The 19,054-nt window shown below is 44.0% G+C and overlaps 1 protein-coding gene across 6 annotated transcripts in view; it reads left to right on the top strand.

Annotated features, from left to right (window-relative positions):
• Window positions 1–19,054, top strand: part of LOC129815236 (serine/threonine-protein kinase WNK2-like) — a 52,642-nt gene that overhangs the window by 7,012 nt on the left and 26,576 nt on the right. For 5 of the 6 annotated variants that reach the window (XM_055868843.1, XM_055868842.1, XM_055868841.1 and 2 more), the window contains exons 2-9: window positions 10,456–10,628; window positions 10,914–11,134; window positions 11,446–11,603; window positions 13,927–14,015; window positions 14,616–14,835; window positions 16,362–16,496; window positions 16,615–16,723; window positions 18,262–18,491. In XM_055868843.1, the coding sequence (XP_055724818.1) occupies window positions 10,456–10,628; window positions 10,914–11,134; window positions 11,446–11,603; window positions 13,927–14,015; window positions 14,616–14,835; window positions 16,362–16,496; window positions 16,615–16,723; window positions 18,262–18,491 (1,335 nt within the window). Of the gene's footprint in view, window positions 1–10,455; window positions 10,629–10,913; window positions 11,135–11,445; window positions 11,604–12,794; window positions 13,477–13,926; window positions 14,016–14,615; window positions 14,836–16,361; window positions 16,497–16,614; window positions 16,724–18,261; window positions 18,492–19,054 lie in introns of those variants that run through there. The other variant, XM_055868847.1, reaches the window with a different exon arrangement.

The raw sequence follows: 19,054 nt of genomic DNA, 5'->3' as shown, positions 1-19,054 counted from the left end.
TACACGGCTGTGACAATAACCAAAGAGAATTCTCTTAGGAGATAATACGGTTGGCATTCAATTGTGAGGTGTTCTAGTTCGGGTGAACTAAAGGACTTGAGTCCCTGTGTGTTATTACAATTACGCCATAAGTGGTTAATCATGTAACATACATCCCCGCCCTTCTTCTTCCCGGAGAGATATTTATTCCTGTCGGCACGATGGACTGAGAATCCAGATGGCTGGACCGACTCCGACAGTATATAACGGGAGAGCCATGTTTCCGTGAAACAGAGTATGTTACAATCCCTGATGTCTCTCTGGATAGTGATACATGTTTAAATTTACATAAACATAACATATTGAATGTGCCATGACTTCATTTGTCTTTTTTCCCTCTCTCTTTCTGTCAGATAAAGGTAAAGGTACATTTCCTACTGAAGTAAAATAAAGCATTGGATTGGAGTAAACATGGGAGTTTCCTTCCACTATATTTATTGCACCAGTCTAGGGATTTATCCTTTAAATCCTAGTCACATTAGGATTGATTCATAATTTAAACCTAAACAAACCTATGTCCTGGCTATGGAGTTGTATGGAGTCCTCTAGTGGCAAAAATCGTTTGTTAGCATGAGCAGGGCCATTGAGAACTTTTGCCATTTTGATTTAGTCAGCTGGGCAGGACTTAAAACTTCATTGGCTGATCCCTCCTGATGACCCGGGTTAGAGTCAGGACAGCTGGGTCATCAGGAGGGATCAGCAAATTAATTTTACTTGTGAGAAGAAAAGGTACTATTTCAAGATGGAGATGGCCTCAATGGCGCTGCCCATCCTGTCACTGATGCCATCATGACACAGATATAGAGATGTTATGCCAGGTGTTATATCCAAGTCTATGGTCCTGGCCCATCACCTTATGTATAACTGCCCCCCAGTGGCAAGAAGTGCCCCCCCCCCCAAAAAAAAATAAAATAAAATAACTATAGGCCTTCAACACATACAGTGCCTTCAGACTTATTCCACATTCTGTTGTGTTACAACCTGAATTCAAAATGGATTCAATATATTTTCTCTTTCACCCATCTACATACAATACCCCATAATGACAAAGTGAAAACTTGTTTTAAGGAATGTTTGCAACGTTATTGAAAATGATATACAGAAATATCTAATTTACATAAGTATTCACATACCTAAGTCATTACATGTTAGAATCACCTTTGACAGCGATTACAGCTGTGTACAATTTTTGCATCAAGTTGGTTGTTGATCATTGCTAGAAAGCCATGTTCAAGTCTTACCATAGATTTTCAAGCAGATTTAAGTCAGAACTGTAACTAGACCACTCAGGAAAATTCCATGTTGTCTTGGTAAACAACTGTATATTTGGCCTTGTGTTTTAGATTATTTTCCTGCTAAAAGGTGCATTTGTCTCCCAGTGTCTGTTGGAAAGCAGACTGAACAAAATATTTTTCTCTGATTTTTGCCTGTGCTTAGCTCAATTACGTTTATTTTTATCCCCCTAAAAAACTCCCTAGTCCTTGCCAATGACAAGCATACCCATAATATGATGCAGCCACCACCATGCTTGAAAATATGAAGAGTGGATTTGCCCCAAACATAACGCTCAGTATTCAGTTTTTTTTGTAATTTTACTTTAGTGCCTTCGTGCAAACAGGATGCATGTTTTGGAATATTTGTATTCTGTACAGGCTTCCTTCTTTTGTGGTTGAATCTGTGGTTTAAATTCATTGCTAGACTGAGGGATTTTACAGATAATTGTATGTGTGGGGTACAGAGATGAGGAAGTCATTCAAAAATCAAGTTAAACACTATTATTGCACAGAGAGGGAGTCCATGCAACTTATTATGTGACTTGTTAATCACATTTTTACTCCAGAACTTTTTTAGGCTTGCCATAACAAAGGGGCTGAATAATTATTGACTCAAGACATTTCAGCTTCATTTTTAATTACATTGTAAAACTTTTCTAAAAACATAATTCCACTTTGACATTATGGGGTAGGCCAGTGACACAAAATCTCAGTTTAATCAATTTTAAATTCAGGCTGTACCACAACAAAATGTGGGAAAGGGAAGGTGTGTGAATACTTTCTGAAGGCACTGTAAATGGTTCCTAGCCTCCCACGCATAGTCACTAAAACTACTATAAATAATTTTAAAATTATATATAAGTGTGTTTTTTTATCAAACTGAAACTAAATAAAAACGAGTAAATCAAGTCTGAAAACTAACTGAAACTAAACTGAATTTATAATAAAAATCTAAAAATGAATAGTTATAAAAAATAATATTAAATCACAAAACTATAATAACCTTGCTCTGGACAGTCATTATGCCAGCCTGCCAGGATTAATTGAGGTTTGTCCTAGAGTATGTGGTCACAAACCAATACGGATCCATTGTTTTGATGCAATTGCTTTAGAGTATCTTGGGTGACATGTATGTCAAATTCTTTCTCCCTCCCTACTCTCTCTCCCTCACTCCCTACTCTCCCATCTCTCCCTCTCTACTCTCTTTCCCTCCCTCCCTACTCTCTCTACCTCCCTCCCTACGATCTCTCCTTCCCTACGATCTCTCTCTCCCTCCCTACTCTCTCTCCCTCCCTACTCTGTCCCTACTATCTCTCTCTCTCTCCCTCCCCACTCTCTCTCCCTCCCTACTCTCTACTCTCTTTCCCTCTGTACTCTCTCTCTCCTTCCTTCCTCTCTCTTTCCCTGACAGCCTGTTGCCATAGAATAAACAAAATCCCCACAGCACAGAGCAAGTAGAATAATAAAATGCTTTTGTGGAGCTTCACAATACTTTATTGAATAATTCTGCTTCAGAACAGTGATATAATCCAGGCCCCTGGATGTCTTTGTTGCCTGTTGCTGCTGTGGTCTGATGCATGGTGTATATAATCACTGGCACATTGAGGGATGGCCGTACCCTTTACTGAGAGGACTGGGGAGACAGATGAGGGAATGGATGGAGAGTTACAGTTCACTGTGCTCTGGTCTGGTGCTGCTGATTGGCCAGGGGCCAGGGCGTGTCTTGGGCCACCACTGTTTGGCTTGTCTTCAGTTGGAGAGTGGGTGGGGGATAGGGACTGCATAATAGAGAGGAGGAAGGGACTGCTTATCCAGGGCTATCTGTGTGTGTGTGTCCTATATTACCAAACAAGGTAGAGTCATAATCACTACCATCATGGGTTTCATTTGGACAGGCCAAGCAAAGTCTTCATGAAGACTCCATGACTCTGTGTATAGTTGGGTATAGCTACAGTTACTTTCACAGTTGCTTTGACAAGTTCGGCTGTGATTTAACAAAAACTCAGCTCTCAGCTATTCAGCCCCCTTAACGCAAATTACTCTAAAATCAAAGCCGTGCATTAATGATAGTGACATTGTGCCTATTGATGTGTCTTTGGCACCATTGTGTTTAATACAACTCTATTCTCTACGTTTTCAGCGGATTGAAAAATGACCCCCCACGTAGGTCACATCTGGGTTTGGTCCATTTGCGGTCAATTTTCTGTACTGCTGAATAGAATGTTTTAGGGTGTCACAAGAAGAGTTGAGAGAGAAGTTTAGTGTCAGAGCAGAGACAGGTGAGAGAGGGGTTTAGTGTCAGAGCAGAGACAGGTGAGAGAGGGGTTTAGTGTCAGAGCAGAGACAGGTAAGAGAGGAGTTTAGTGTCAGAGCAGAGACAGCTGAGAGAGGAGTTTAGTGTCAGAGCAGAGACAGGTGAGAGAGGAGTTTAGTGTCAGAGCAGAGACAGCTGAGAGATGAGTTTAGTGTCAGAGCAGAGACAGCTGAGAGAGGAGTTTAGTGTCAGAGCAGAGACAGGTGAGAGATGAGTTTAGTGACAGAGCAGAGACAGCTGAGAGAGGAGCTTAGTGTCAGAGCAGAGACAGCTGAGAGAGGAGCTTAGTGTCAGAGCAGAGACAGGTGAGAGAGGAGTTTAGTGTCAGAGCAGAGACAGCTGAGAGAGGAGCTTAGTGTCAGAGCAGAGACAGCTGAGAGAGGAGCTTAGTGTCAGAGCAGAGACAGGTGAGAGAGAAGTTTAGTGTCAGAGCAGAGACAGCTGAGAGATGAGTTTAGTGTCAGAGCAGAGACAGGTGAGAGAGGAGTTTAGTGTCAGAGCAGAGACAGCTGAGAGAGGAGTTTAGTGTCAGAGCAGAGACAGGTGAGAGAGGAGTTTAGTGTCAGAGCAGAGACAGCTGAGAGATGAGTTTAGTGTCAGAGCAGAGACAGGTGAGAGAGGAGTTTAGTGTCAGAGCAGAGACAGCTGAGAGAGGAAGAGACTAGTTCACTGGCATTGGTTTAGAACAGCATCTGATACATTTCACAAATCTGTGTATTGATGTGACGTCATAATTTAACAATTCATGCATTATACACAGCCTACCATATGCACCCTTCGGCTATGCCTGTAAATACACTGTTTCAGTACACAGGCAGGTGAGTCAGAATATGTGTTGTGGTTCCAGAACTAAGCCAAGGGAGAGGGAGATATTCAGTGGTTTCAGACACAGAGGGGTGAGAGATTTTTTGCTATGGAGCTGATGCGGCATTTTCAGTGTTAGACCCAGGATTGGAGAGGGTGCGCGCGTGTGTGCGTGCGTGCTTGCGTGCGTGCGTGCGTGCGTGCGTGTGTGTGTGTGCGTGTGAGAGAGTGAGACAGTGATGAATGGAGAAGAAATCTCCAGTAGGAATCCTTTTCATTCTTGTGTTTTTTTGCTTAATCTTGAATGAAGTGGACATTTTTTGAATGGTTTCAAAAGTGTAAGTGACACTTCACTCTGTAGTAACTGAAAGAGTGTGTGTGTGGGGGGGGGGGGGGGTGCAGAGTGATAATTCAGCAATTATACTCTCCATGGAGATAATACCTCGCCATTCAGTGCTCCTGTGCCACAGTGATACAGGGCCTCAAAACATCAAAAGTGTGTGTGCGAGAGAGAGAGAGAGAGAGAAGGAGAGAGAGAGAAGGAGAGAGAGAGAGAGAGAGAGAGAGAGAGAGAGAGAGAGAGAGAGAGAGAGAGAGAGAGAGAGAGAGAGAGAGAGAGAGAGAGAGAGAGAGAGAGAGAGAGAGAGAGAGACAGAGAGACAGAGAGACAGACAGAGAGAGAGAAATATTAGGGAAATGAAAGAGATAGCAAAAGAGAGAGATAATTGAGTGAAAAGAGACAAAGGGATACAGCCGAAATTGTCTTAGACATCTTCTGCAGAAATACTTTATAAATGTACTAATACTTATTTAGTAAATCAACTGATCATCATATGGATGTGTTTCCCTCTCACGGTCCCTATCTCTGGTTCCTATCTCTGGTCCAGACTGATTTACCACACACGCACGCACGCACGCACGCACGCACACACACACACACACACACACACACACACTCCCTGCAGAGAGAGAAGAGGGAAAAAGGGGGAGTGTGCGCCTGTGCAAGTCATTTGAAGATAAACAGCGATCGGCTCCGGCTGCTGTGTATCGGAGACAATTTTATCGTAGCTAATTGCATTCATTCTGGGTCTCACCCATTCTGTTAGAGCAGGGCTCTAATGCTGCTAGCTTCTCTGTTTTCTATCACAATGACAAAGCTCAGTAAGGCAAGCAGATGCTGTTAGTGGCACACCCTGCCTGGGAGAAAATCCATAGACAGTCACATGATCCTTATATAGCCCTGAGCAACTCCCTTACCATCAGTTCACCTCCTTCCAGAATAGGATCCTGAATAATTAGCTGTATAGGAAATACAGTATTGGCAATTAAGGATATGTTTACAGATGTACGATCTTAATTTGACCAGTATTGTTGCAGCAAAATAATCCTGCAGAAACAGGATTTGAACGTTTACTCCATAATTATGCTTGATCGGTGGTTAGACTATTAAATGGCCAAAATTAAGCTACATGAAAAGTGCAATTCTGTTAATATAACCGTGTGTTATTGCGTGTTTTCTGTGAATTTATGTAAATCATGAAGCTCATCTGCATTTCCTGTGGTGCTGGAAAGTTCTCAGCAACAAAGGAGTGATCAAATGAAGATCCTACATCTGTAATAGGCTAGCATCTGCTTACTAATATGTTAGTTGTTTAGATATACGACAGCTTAGATCGTTACTTAGATCGTGAACTCTGTAACACTCTATGCACACGGTTCCCTGAAAAAAACTGTGTGTTTGTTTGTTTGTATGTGTCTGTGTGTTTATAGTGCCTTTAGAAAGTATTCATACCCCTTGACTTATTCCACATTTTGTTGTGTTACACCCTGGATTCAATATTTTTTTTCTCACCCATCTACACACAATGCCTCATAATGACTAAGTAAAAATATGTTCTGAGAAATTCTGTCACATTTAATGAAAATGAATTACAGAAATATCTTATTTACATCAGTATTCACACCCCTGGGTCAATACTTTGTAGAAGCACCTTTGGCAGTAATTACAGCTGTGAGTCTTTCTGGGTAAGTTTCTAAGAGCTTTCCACACCTGGATTGTGCAACATTTGCACATTATTCTTTTCGAAATTCATTAAGCTCTGTCACATTAGTTGTTGATCATTGCTTGACAACCATTTCAGGTAACGCCATAGATTTTAAAGTAGATTTAAGTCAACACTGTAACTCAGCCACTCAGGAACATTCGCTGTCTTCTTGGCAAGAAACTCCAATTGTAGATTTGGCCCTGTGTTTTAGGTTATTGTCCTGCTTAAAGGTGTATTAACCTCCCAGTGTCTGGTGGAAAGCAGACTGAACCAGGTTTTCCTCTAGGATTTTGCCTGTGCTTGGCTCTATACCGTGAATTTTTTTATCCTGAAAAACTCCCCAGTCCTTAAAGATTACAAGCTTACCCATAACAAGATGCAGCCACCACTATGCTTGAAAATATGGAGAGTGGAACTCAGTAATGTGTTGTATTGGATTTGCCCCAAACTTAACACTTTGTAGTCAGGATAAAGAGTGAATTGCTTTGTCACATTTTTTGCAGTATTACTTTAGAACCTTTTCCAAACAGGATTTATGTTTCGGAATATTTATATTCTGTACAGGCTTCCTTCTTTTCACTTTGTCATTTAGGTTAGTATTGTGGAGTAACTACAATGTTGTTGATCCATCCTCCGTTTTCTCCTATCACAGACATTACACTCTGTAACTGTTTTAAAGTCACCATTTGTCAACGTCGTGTGTATAGGTGGCAGGGAAGTCAGACGCAGGAGAGTAAACGAAGTGTATATGGAGACTTTTAATAAACGTCCATGAAATGCTCCAAACACGAGTAATATACATATATCAAAATAAAATGGGTACAAGGACCCGTCGCACACCTATACACTAATAAAACAACACTTGACATACAACAATCTCTGACAAACACATGAAAAGAAACAGAGGGTTAAATACACAACAGGTAATGAACGGGATTGACAACAGGTGTGTGGAAAGACAAGACAAAACCAATGGAAAATGAAAAATGGATCGATGATGGCTAGAAGACCGGTGAAGTCGACCGCCGAACACCGCCCGGACAAGGAGAGGCAACGACTTCGGCAGAAGTCGTGACACCATTGGCCTCATTGTGAAATCCCTGAGTGGTTTTCTTCGTCTCCGGGCAACTGAGTTAGGGACGATGCCTGTATTTTTGTAGTGTGTGCGTGTATTGATACACCATCCATAGGGTAATTAATAACTTCACCATGCTCAAAGGTAAATTCAATATCTGCTTTTTTTTACCCATCTGCCAATAGGTGCCCTTCTTTGCAAGGCATTGGAAAACCTCTGTTCTTTGTGGTTGAATCTGTGTTTGAAATTCACTGCTCGACCGAGGGACCTTACAGATGATTCTACTGTATGTGTGTGGTACAGAGATGAGATAGTCATTCATAAATCATATTACTGCACACAGACTGAGTCCATGCAACGTATGTGACATTTTTGCTCCTGAACTTATTTACAGTGCCTTGCAAAAGTATTCACCCCCTTTGGCGTTTTTCCTATTTTGCTGCATTACAACCTGTAATTTAAATAGATTTTTATTTGGATTCCATGTAATGGACATCCACAAAATAGTCCAAATTGGTGAAGTGAAATGAAAAAAAAAACTTGTTTCAATTTTGTATTTATTTTTTAAACAAACTGAAAAGTGGTGCGTGCATATGTATTCACCCCCTTTGCTATGAAGCCCCTAAATTAGATTTGGTGCAACCAATTACCTTCAGAAGTGACATAATTAATTAAATAAAGTCCACCTGTGTGCAATCTAAGTGTCACATGATCTCAGTATATATACACCTGTTCTGAAAGGCCCGAGAGTCTGCAACACCCCTAAGAAAGGGGCACCACCAAGCAAGCGGCACCATGAAGCAAGGAGCTCTCCAAACAGGTCAGGGACAAAGTTGTGGAGAAGAACAGATCAGGGTTGGGATATAAAAAAAGATCAGAAACGTTGAACATCCCACAGAGCACCATTAAATCCATTATTAAAAAATGGAAAGAATATGGCACCACAACAAACCTGCCAAGAGAGAGCAGCCCACCAAAACTCACGGACCAGGCAAGGAGGGCATTAATCAGAGAGGCAACAAAGAGACCAAAGATAACCCTGAAGGAGCTGCAAAGCTCCACAGTGGAGATTGGAGTATCTGTCCGTAGGACCACTTTAAGCCGTACACTCCACAGAGCTGGGCTTTACAGAAGAGTGGCCAGAAAAAAAGCCATTGCTTTAAGAAAAAATAAGCAAACATGTTTGGTGTTCGCCAAAAGGCATGTGGGAGACTCCCCAAACATATGGAAGAAGGTACTCTGGTTAGATGAGACTAAAATTGAGCTTTCTGGCCATCAAGGAAAACGCTATGTCTTGCACAAACCCAACACCTCTCATCACCCCGAGAACACCATCCAAGTTTGGTGGTGGCAGCATCATGCTGTGGGGATGTTTTTCATCGGCAGGGACTGGGACACTCGTCAGAATTGAAGGAATGATGGATGGCGCTAAATACAGGGAAATTCTTGAGGGAAACCTGTTTCAGTCTTCCAGAGATTTGAGACTGGGACGGACGTTCACCTTCCAGCAGGACAATGACCCCAAGCAGACTGCTAAAGCAACACTCGAGTGGTTTAAAGGGAAACATTTAAATGTCTTGGAATGGCCTAGTCAAAGCCCAGACCTCAATCCAATTGAGAATTTGTGGTATGACTTAAAGATTGCTGTACACCAGCAGGAACCCATCCAACTTGAAGGAGCTGGAGCAGTTTTGCCTTGAAGAATGGACAGAAATCCCAGTGGCTAGATGTGCCAAGCTTATAGAGACATACCCCAAGAGACTTGCAGCTGTAATCGCTGCAAAAGGTGGCACTACAAAGTATTGACTTGGGGGAGTGAATAATTATGCACTCTCAAGTTTTCCGTTTTTTTGTCTTATTTCTTGTTTGTTTCACAATAAAAAATATTTAGCATCTTCAAAATTGTAGGCATGCTGTGTAAATCAAATGATACAAACCCCCCAAAAATCTATTTTAATTCCAGTTTTTAAGGCAACAAAATAGGAAAAATGCCAGGGGGGTGAATACTTTCGCAAGGCCCTGTAGGCTTGCCATAACAAAGGGGCTGAATACTTATTGACTCAAGTCATTTCAGCTTTCTTTTTTTTTTTTTTGTAAAAAACTTTGACATTATGGGGTAATGTATGTATGCCAGTGACAAAACATCTACATTTAATCAATTATACATTCAGGCTGTAACACAACAACATGTGTAAAAAGTCAAATGGTGTGAATACTTCTGAAGGCAAGCTGTGTGTGTGTGTGTGTGTGTGTGTGTGTGTGTGTGTGTGTGTGTGTGTGTGTGTGTGTGTGTGTGTGTGTGTGTGTGTGTGTGTGTGTGTGTGTGTGTGTGTGTGTGTGTGTCTTTGCCTCTCAGTATCTCAGTACTGCGGCATCCTTCTCTCTGTGGCCTTTAGCTTTCTACTCTCTGTAGCTAGCGTATCAAGCTAGCATATCACATTACTTTATGCTGCAGCCCCCTCTTCTCCATCACTGTTTAGTGTTCATTTGGGTCATGTACACAGTACACAGGTGTGTGTATACTGTACATGTGAATACTGTGTTAACACACAGTGGGAAGAGTGTATATTTGTTTATGTACTGTATGTATGTGCAAGTATGAATTTTGTTCAAGCCAAAGATTTTGGATTCATCTTTCGTTAGTCTCTAGTGGGTGTCATGATTCAAGGCTGTGTATGACGTGTGTTCCTGTGTGTGTGTGTGTGTTTTGAACTTGAATGCAGCATGGTCAAATCCCCATAAGATCATTAGTGACAATATTTGTAACTATTTCTATTGATACTTTATATTCAAAATCACAAGCATGGATATATTATAGAGATGATGTTATGCCAGAGAATTTAAGGAACTGTATCCCTTGTTATTTTCTGTCTTTACCTCCCCCTCTCTTCTTTCTTCTCTCAGGACCGTAAACTGACTAAAGCGGAGCGTCAGAGGTTTAAGGAGGAGGCAGAGATGTTGAAGGGTCTCCAGCACCCCAACATTGTGCGTTTCTATGACTTCTGGGAGTCACCGGTCAAAGGGAAGAAGTGCATTGTTCTTGTGACAGAGCTCATGACCTCAGGGACACTAAAAACGTGAGACACACACAACCAACAGCATGCCCCCCCTCCCACCTAACAGTCCTGAGCTTAAACACAAGGTCAGGTATCACCTCCTTCCTAAGCTGTTCTTATGAAATGAAGAAAGAGTAACTTTCCACAAGGGAAAATTCCACTGGTGTCAGTTTTCATGGAATGAAATAGTTCCTCCACATTTTGATTCACAGTTGAATGATAGTTGTTCATTATCAGATGGATTGTAATGGTAGTGGTCTTGATGATGAACATCATGATGATGATGGTCTGCCCTTCATCCTCCAGGTATCTGAAGCGTTTTAAGGTGATGAAGCCCAAGGTTCTGAGGAGCTGGTGTCGACAGATCCTGAAGGGCCTCCACTTCCTCCACACCAGGACCCCTCCCATCATCCACAGGGACCTGAAGTGTGACAACATCTTCATCACCGGCCCCACCGGTTCCGTCAAGATAGGAGACCTGGGATTAGCTACGCTGAAGAGGGCATCCTTCGCCAAGAGTGTCATCGGTGAGGATGAGGAATCATGCTCTTTCATGCTCTGCTTGGAATGGTAGTAAATACATCACCTGTAAAAGAGTATGGAATCTATACTGTAACTATGCATTTTATGGATTATGACAGTAATTCTGTTGAGACCTGTTCGTGAATTCAATGAGCCTCTTTTGGATGGGTATATGTGAATTAGCTTAGCATGTTTATCATCTTAGCATGAGTGTGTTCCAGTGTGTAAGGAAAAACATTCTGTTTCTTTCTGAAGGAGCCCTGTAACTCTTGTGACCTTTGAAGTTTGCCCTCTTCCCTGACCCCTGTCGTCCCAGGCACCCCAGAGTTCATGGCCCCTGAGATGTATGAGGAGCACTATGATGAGGCGGTGGACGTCTATGCCTTTGGGATGTGTATGTTGGAGATGGCCACCTCAGAATACCCCTACTCCGAGTGCCAGAACGCTGCTCAGATCTACCGCAAAGTCACCGGCGTGAGTCCAGCGAGTCCATCTTCAATCCTATCTATCACCCACCACCGTGGGTAGCACCAATGTTTTCTTACTAGCACCAACTCACCCACCCCATCACTATTGCCAATGTTTACTTACTAGCACTAACAGCAAAGCCATACAGATCTACAGTGAATAGTCCAAAAGGTTACCATGGTGATACAAGCTGTTAGTACTAACAAAACAAACCTACATAAGATCACAGATACAGGCTTCTACAGAGTCACTCAGAAATATCAAAGTAGCACTAATGTTACTATAGAGATGCCAGTATGAATGAAGTGCACAGGAGGCTGGTGAGGTAGGACGGATCATAATAATGGCTGAATTGTAGTGAATGGAATGGTATCAAACACATGGAAATGACTTAAGGAGACTTAAGGAGAGCATGTCTGTGTCTCAAATTGTATTTTATTCCTTACATAGTGCACTACTTTTGATTGACTTTTCCCTATGCAGTGAAGTACATAGGGAATAGGGTGCTATTTGGAACCCATATTTGGAACATGTGCCCATATGTTTTTCCAGAGGGAGCTTCCTGACCATGTCACTGCACCGCGGGGAATCTGTTCTTAATGGGGTTTGACATTTGTCAGCCATCTTACTCCTGTCACAAAGAATGCAGGTCGAACGCTGTGTGTGTTGTTGTTTTTGGGACTACGAGGGTGCTGTGTTTTTGGGACAGCACCCTCGTTGCTGGAGGCTCCGGACTGGAGGCCGTCGTTGCTGGAGGCTCCGGAATGGAGACCGTCGTTGCTGGAGGCTCCGGAATGGAGACCTTCGTTGCTGGAGGCTCCTGACTGGAGAACGTCGCTGGAGGCTCCGGACTGGAGGACGTCGCTGGAGGCTCCGGACTGGAGGCCTTCGTTGGAGGCTTCGTGCCATGTCCCACCACTGGAGGCTTCTTGCCATGGATCATCACTGGAGGCTTCTTGCCATGGATCATCACTGGAGGCTTCCTGCCATGGATCATCACTGGAGGCTTCGTGCCATGGATCATCACTGGAGGCTTCTTGCCATGGATCATCACTGGAGGCTTCTTGCCATGGATCATCACTGGAGGCTTCTTGCCATGGATCATCACTGGAGGCTTCTTGCCATGGATCATCACTGGAGGCTTCCTGCCATGGATCATCACTGGAGGCTTCGTGCCATGGATCATCACTGGAGGCTTCTTGCCATGGATCATCACTGGAGGCTTCTTGCCATGGATCATCACTGGAGGCTTCTTGCCATGGATCATCACTGGAGGCTTCTTGCCATGGATCATCACTGGAGGCTTCTTGCCATGGATCATCACTGGAGGCTTCTTGCCATGGATCATCACTGGAGGCTTCTTGCCATGGATCATCACTGGAGGCTTCGTGCCATGGATCATCACTAGAGGGAGGAGACGTATGGGCAGTCTGGTAAGTTGAGCTGCCACAGGGCTCACCAGGCTGGGGAGACATACGGGAGGATTAGTTCTAGGCGCATGCACAGGACTCACCAGGCTGGAGAGACATACAGGAGGCCCCGTCCTAGGCAGAGGTCTCGAGCTAGGAGCCTGCGCAACCCGTCCTGGCTGGATGGTTACTTTCGCCCTGCAGATGCGGGGCGAAGGCACAGGACGCACTGGGCTGTGCAGACGCACCGGAAACGCAGTGCGCAGAGCCGGCGCAGGATATCCTGGGCCGTAGAGACGTCCTGGAGGTCTGGAGAGCAGGGCTGGCACACTCCGTCCTGGCTGGATGCTCACCCTAGCCCGGAAGATGCGGGGAGCTGGGATGTAGCACACCGGGCTAAGAACGCGTACTGGAGACACCGTGCGCTCCACCGCATAACAAGGTGCCTGACCAGTACAACGCCCGCCACGGTAAGCACGGGGAGTTGGCTCAGGTCTCCAACCTGACTCTGCCAAACACAGGTGGAAAAAAGAGCTACCTAAGTATGGTTCCCAATCAGAGACAACGATAGACAGCTGTCCCTTATTGAGAACCATACCCGGCCAAAACATAGAAATAGAAAATCATAGAAACACAAAACATAGAATGCCCACCCCAACTCACGCCCTGACCAAACCAAAATAGAGACATAAACAGGATCTCTAAGGTCAGGGCGTGACAACCTGATATTCGTGGACTCCAGGAAAAGTAACTGTCGCAACTGGGGATCCAAAAAATAAACAAATGTTCATGAAGATTGTTCTTGTTTTTGCGTCTGAATGTGAATGTGAGTGTCAGTGTGAGAATGTTTGAGATATCATATGATATTCTTCGTACTTGTCACCCTGAAGATAGTTGTTATTTGTGTCTGGCATCTCCAGGGGGTGAAGCCTGCCAGCTATGATAAGATCAGTGACCCAGAGATTAAGGAGATCATCGGGGAGTGTATCTGCCATTGGAGGGAAGAGAGGTAAGTGGACAGAGTCAAGCCCATCTGTAAAGTAAAGAACTGAGCAGATAGAAAGCATTAAATGGTGAAAACCAACACATATGCACAACACACATACATGACACATACACATACCAAAATAACAACATACACACACAGACACGGTCGCCCTGTCGCTATCTCCTAGTCAACTTTGCATAAGCATTTCACTGCACCTTTTATACCTACTGTGTACGTGACGAATAAATACACACACACACACACACACACACACACACACACACACACACACACACACACACACACACACACACACACACACACACACACACACACACACAGACACAGACACACACACACACACACACACACACACACACACACACACACACACACACACACACACACACACACACACACACACACACACACACTGTTTCTGTCCTGAGGTATAATGTTGGTGCCAGTATTTGGGTTTGCTACTGTTCATGTTTTTATGTGTACTGACATTTCACATCAGTGGATCCGACGGATACCATAATCTTTGCACAGCAGCAGTGTTATGTGTGTGTGTGAACGTGTGTGTGTGTGTATACTGTACTGAATGTGGGTTGTCCTCAGGTACACCATAAAGGACCTCTTGAACCATGCCTTCTTTGCGGAGGACACAGGCGTAAGGGTGGAGCTGGCCGAGGAGGATGATGGGAAAAAGAGTTCCATCGCCCTCAAGGTGTGGGTGGAGGACCCTAAGAAGCTGAAGGGGAAGTACAAGGACAGCGGGGCCATCGAGTTCACCTTTGACCTGGAGAAAGAGACCCCAGAGGGTGTGGCCCAGGAGATGGTGAGTTGCCGAGCCATATGTAGAGATTGTATATGACTCTGGTAGGGCTCACGTTATCATGGCTCAGAAACGGTTGGTGTATTTGCAGTGCCAGTTGCAGAGTATGATATGGATATATGATGTAGACTGAGAAACAGAACTATAGACACACTTTATTTGACGAGTCAAAATATATATTTTTGTTCTATGATAAGGGATTTTTTTATTTTTTTTTACTTTGATCTAGCCACTTGGGGTGTCCTCTAGAGTGTAGTGTCTGTCACTCTCTGTGCTCTATGGTGACATGCCTCTGGGGGCTGGGGGCTGTTGTGCAATTGGTGATAGTCATGAAATAGTGTTTTTGAGATTCCAGCCAGACAGCACAGAATCACTGAACTACAAATCGCCTTGCTCAAACCGATCCTGGACAGTAACGGACAGTAACAGACTCATCTCCACAACACTGTCCTGATATAATGACCCATCATGTGATCAGTAAATCGTCATTGGTCTCGTGGACGGGCCGGTATGATCCAGTAAGGTATTGATTTAAATCACAACAACCAGTTATTCCGGTTGACCCCGCCTGACCCTGTGTCCCATCTGAGAGCGGTGGGGTGGGGAGGGGCAACCTTCTATCTTTGGGTGACTGTGATACAAAGATAGACCAACAACTGATGTCCCTAAAATGGTGTCGGATCAATTCTAATTCCCACAGTAGTTCATATGCGACCCTGTTTAGTGATAACCTGTCTGTTGTAGATGGAGTCAGGGTTCTTAGTAATAACATATGTCCTGTCTTGTTTTGTCCTATCCTGTTGTGCCCTTCCCTGCCCTGTCTGCATTGCCTTACCATGTCCTGTCCTGTCCTCTCTGCATTGACATGTCCTGTCCTTCTATTTCCTGTCCTGTCCTCTCTGCATTGACATGTCCTGTCCTTCTATTTCCTGTCCTGTCCTCTCTGCATTGACATGTCCTGTCCTTCTATTTCCTGTCCTGTCCTCTCTGCATTGACATGTCCTGTCCTTCTATTTCCTGTCCTGTCCTCTCTGCATTGACATGTCCTGTCCTTCTATTTCCTGTCCTGTCCTCTCTGCATTGACATGTCCTGTCCTTCTATTTCCTGTCCTGTCCTCTCTGCATTGACATGTCCTGTCCTTTTATTTCCTGTCCTGTCCTGTCTGCATTGACCTGCCAAGGCATGTCCTGTCCTATCTGCATTGCCCTGCAATATCCTGCCCTGTCCTGTCTGCATTGCCCTGCCATATCCTGCCCTGCCCTGTCTAGTCCTGTCCTATTCTGTGTACTGTCCTGTCCTGGTCTATTCTGTGTCCTGTCCTATCCTCTGTAGGTGGACTCTGGGTTCTTCCTGGTTTAGTGATAGCAAATACAATTTAGTGAAAGACCCTAAACAGTTGAGAAGATGAATGGAGAAATGTGTAACATTTGGAACATGGGGATTCTTGACCAATCACATTTATGTTGCCATGCTGCGTCACATTGCACTCCCTTTAGTGCTTAGTTTAGTAATAACCTCTCTGTTGTAGGTGGAGTCGGGCTTCTTCCTGGACAGCGATGTGAAGATAGTAGGAAAGTCCATCAAGGACCGAGTGGCTCTCATCAAATGGAGGAGGGATCGGACCGTCCCTGCAGTCGAGACCCAGACCCAGAACCTGCTACAGGTTTGTGCTTTTTATCTTTGTTGATGTTGGTTTTTAATTTGTCCTTTATATGTCTGTCTGAATCAATGTTATCATATTATTATTAACCAAATGTTTACATTAAACAACCCTGCTGCAGTTACCCAGCATGGGGTTACCACCACAGGGGGCGCCACTGGCCCCAGCAGAGTCTGAGGAGGAAGAGGGTGACCAGCCCCTTACCCTGTTCTGCAGCCCGCCGACCCCATGTAAGGACCTGCTCTGCAGCCTCTGAACTAATTGCAAAGACAGAGACACAGGAAAACAACAAACAAATAAAGAAACAAACACATAGACGAATGTGCATACAAGGAAACGGACAAACACTTAAAGTAACTGAAACACACACACACATATACATACACTGGTCACCTTCTCTTGAGGCAGGGCCGATCTGTTCAAAGTAATCCGGATGTAAGAATATCTACAGGGTTTATAGAGGATAGGTAATGACATAGAGGGACATGAAGGCAGATCAGTGTGTGTATGTGAGCGAGCGAGAGAGAGAGAGAGAGAGCGAGAGAGAGAGCGAGAGCGAGCGAGAGAGAGACAGAGACAGAGACAGAGACAGAGACAGAGCGAGAGCGAGAGCGAGAGAGAGAGAGACAGAGAGAGAGAGAGAGAGAGAGAGAGAGAGAGAGAGAGAGACTGTTGCAGGGTGTGAATAGCACCAGTGACTCAGCTCTGAGTCATCTCCCAGCTTTTGAATTATAATGACGCTTAATCTCTCTGTCCCTCTGTTTCTTTCTTACACTCTAGCTCTTTCGCTATCTCTTTCTTTTAAATTCAAATTCAAGCTACTTCATTGGCATGGAAAACATGGTGTCAATATTGCCAAAGCAACAATGCATGCAATATATATTGTAAGAAAAGTAATACAAGTAAGTAACAATAACAAATAATAATATAAAATGGTAATAAATAATAATACAAAAGTAAATACAAAAATAACAACAATAAAGTAGAAATGTAATAAATATTAAAAGCTAAACATGGAAAATGAAACTATAACTAACTTATAACTAAATAACTGTCATCTTCACCATTACTACAACTACCATCATCATTACTACTACTACTACTACTACTACCACCACCACCATCATTAAACTGCTATCATTATCATTATCATCACCCTACTACCCATACAGTACCACTACTATTTGTAATGATAAACAACATTAATAATAGAAATAACAATAATAGTAATAACAATAATACTACTAATAAGTAAGTTACTACTCACTATGCAGATGTTATTATTCAGTGTCCCTCAGGCTATGGCAGGCGAATACATATTTGGCTGCAAGAGGAGCCATTGCTACTTCGCCCATGATTACTTTTAGTTTTTCCTCTGGGTTTAATAAGTTAAAATTTGGAATAAATGTAGTCATTTCTGTGAATAATTAATCTCTTGGTGAGGAATATTTCTCACAGTAAAGGAGAAAGTGCATCTCTGTTGCTACCTCCCCCCCCTCTCTCTCTCTCTCTCTCTCTCTCTCTCTCTCACTCTCTCTCTCTCACTCTCTCTCTCTCTCTCTCTCTCTCTCTCTCTCTCTCTCTCTCTCTCTCTCTCTCTCTCTCTCTCTCTCTCTCTCTCTCTCTCTCTCTCTCTCTCTCTCTCTCTCTCTCTCTCTCTCTCTCTCTCTCTCTCTCTCTCTCTCTCTCTCTTTCTTTCTCTGCCTCTCCCTCCATTGTCGAAGGTTGGCGTAATGTTTTCTACACACACTGTTCCCTATTATTCTAGACAGTCAGCACAGTGCCCCCTACCAGTCTCTCCCAGAGCCCATATCTACACCCCAGGTCTACAGCCCACCTGTGCAGTCCCAGGCCCAGCTGCACCAGGCGGCCTACCAGCAGCCCACTGCACAGCCTCCGCAGGTGGCCTACTCCCAAGCTACTACCACACAGTTTCATCAGGGGGCCTACCAGCAACATACAGCACAGCTGCACCAGGGGGCCTACCAGTCTCCAACTGTAAGTTCTCTCACACAAAATGCCCCATTGTCTCAAACTCATATTTCAAAACGTATTCTCACTGCAAGTGTCAGACATACCCTTTGTATGTCTCTCTAGCACCTTGTTTATGTTGTGTTTTGGGTAGTTTCTGTCTTTGTAAAGACAAACTGAACTAAAATATGTTTTCTTTTGTCCGATCGACCTGAGCAGCACTACTTCAGTGAGCCCTTTGCATCTCAGAATGCTCTTCTCTCCCCTGAGAGGGCAGAAGATTGGTTTGCTGGTTGTGGGACTAATGAGAGGACAGTGAGTTGTGGTGGGACCAATCAGTGCACTAGGCGTGGAAGCACCTCCTTGATTGACATGTGCAGGGCCCACTCTCTCCCTAAGCCACTGAGTCGTTCTCACTGCCACCTCTTTCCCAAACGAGACAATACCCTACGTGGGAGCCGAGAAGGGGATAAAATCTCAGAGGAGTGCGCAGCAGCCTCCCTTCCCCCTCCCCCTCAGAATCCTGTCCTGTCCCCTCCACTGTCCCAGAATCATCAGTGTTCCTACCATGACTCAATCAGTCAATCAGT

The sequence above is a fragment of the Salvelinus fontinalis genome, chromosome 18, assembly GCF_029448725.1.
Source record: "Salvelinus fontinalis isolate EN_2023a chromosome 18, ASM2944872v1, whole genome shotgun sequence".
Lineage (NCBI taxonomy): Eukaryota > Metazoa > Chordata > Actinopteri > Salmoniformes > Salmonidae > Salvelinus > Salvelinus fontinalis.
The sequence above is the reverse complement of the archived record's forward strand: the minus strand, read 5'-3'. Positions and strand labels throughout refer to the sequence as shown.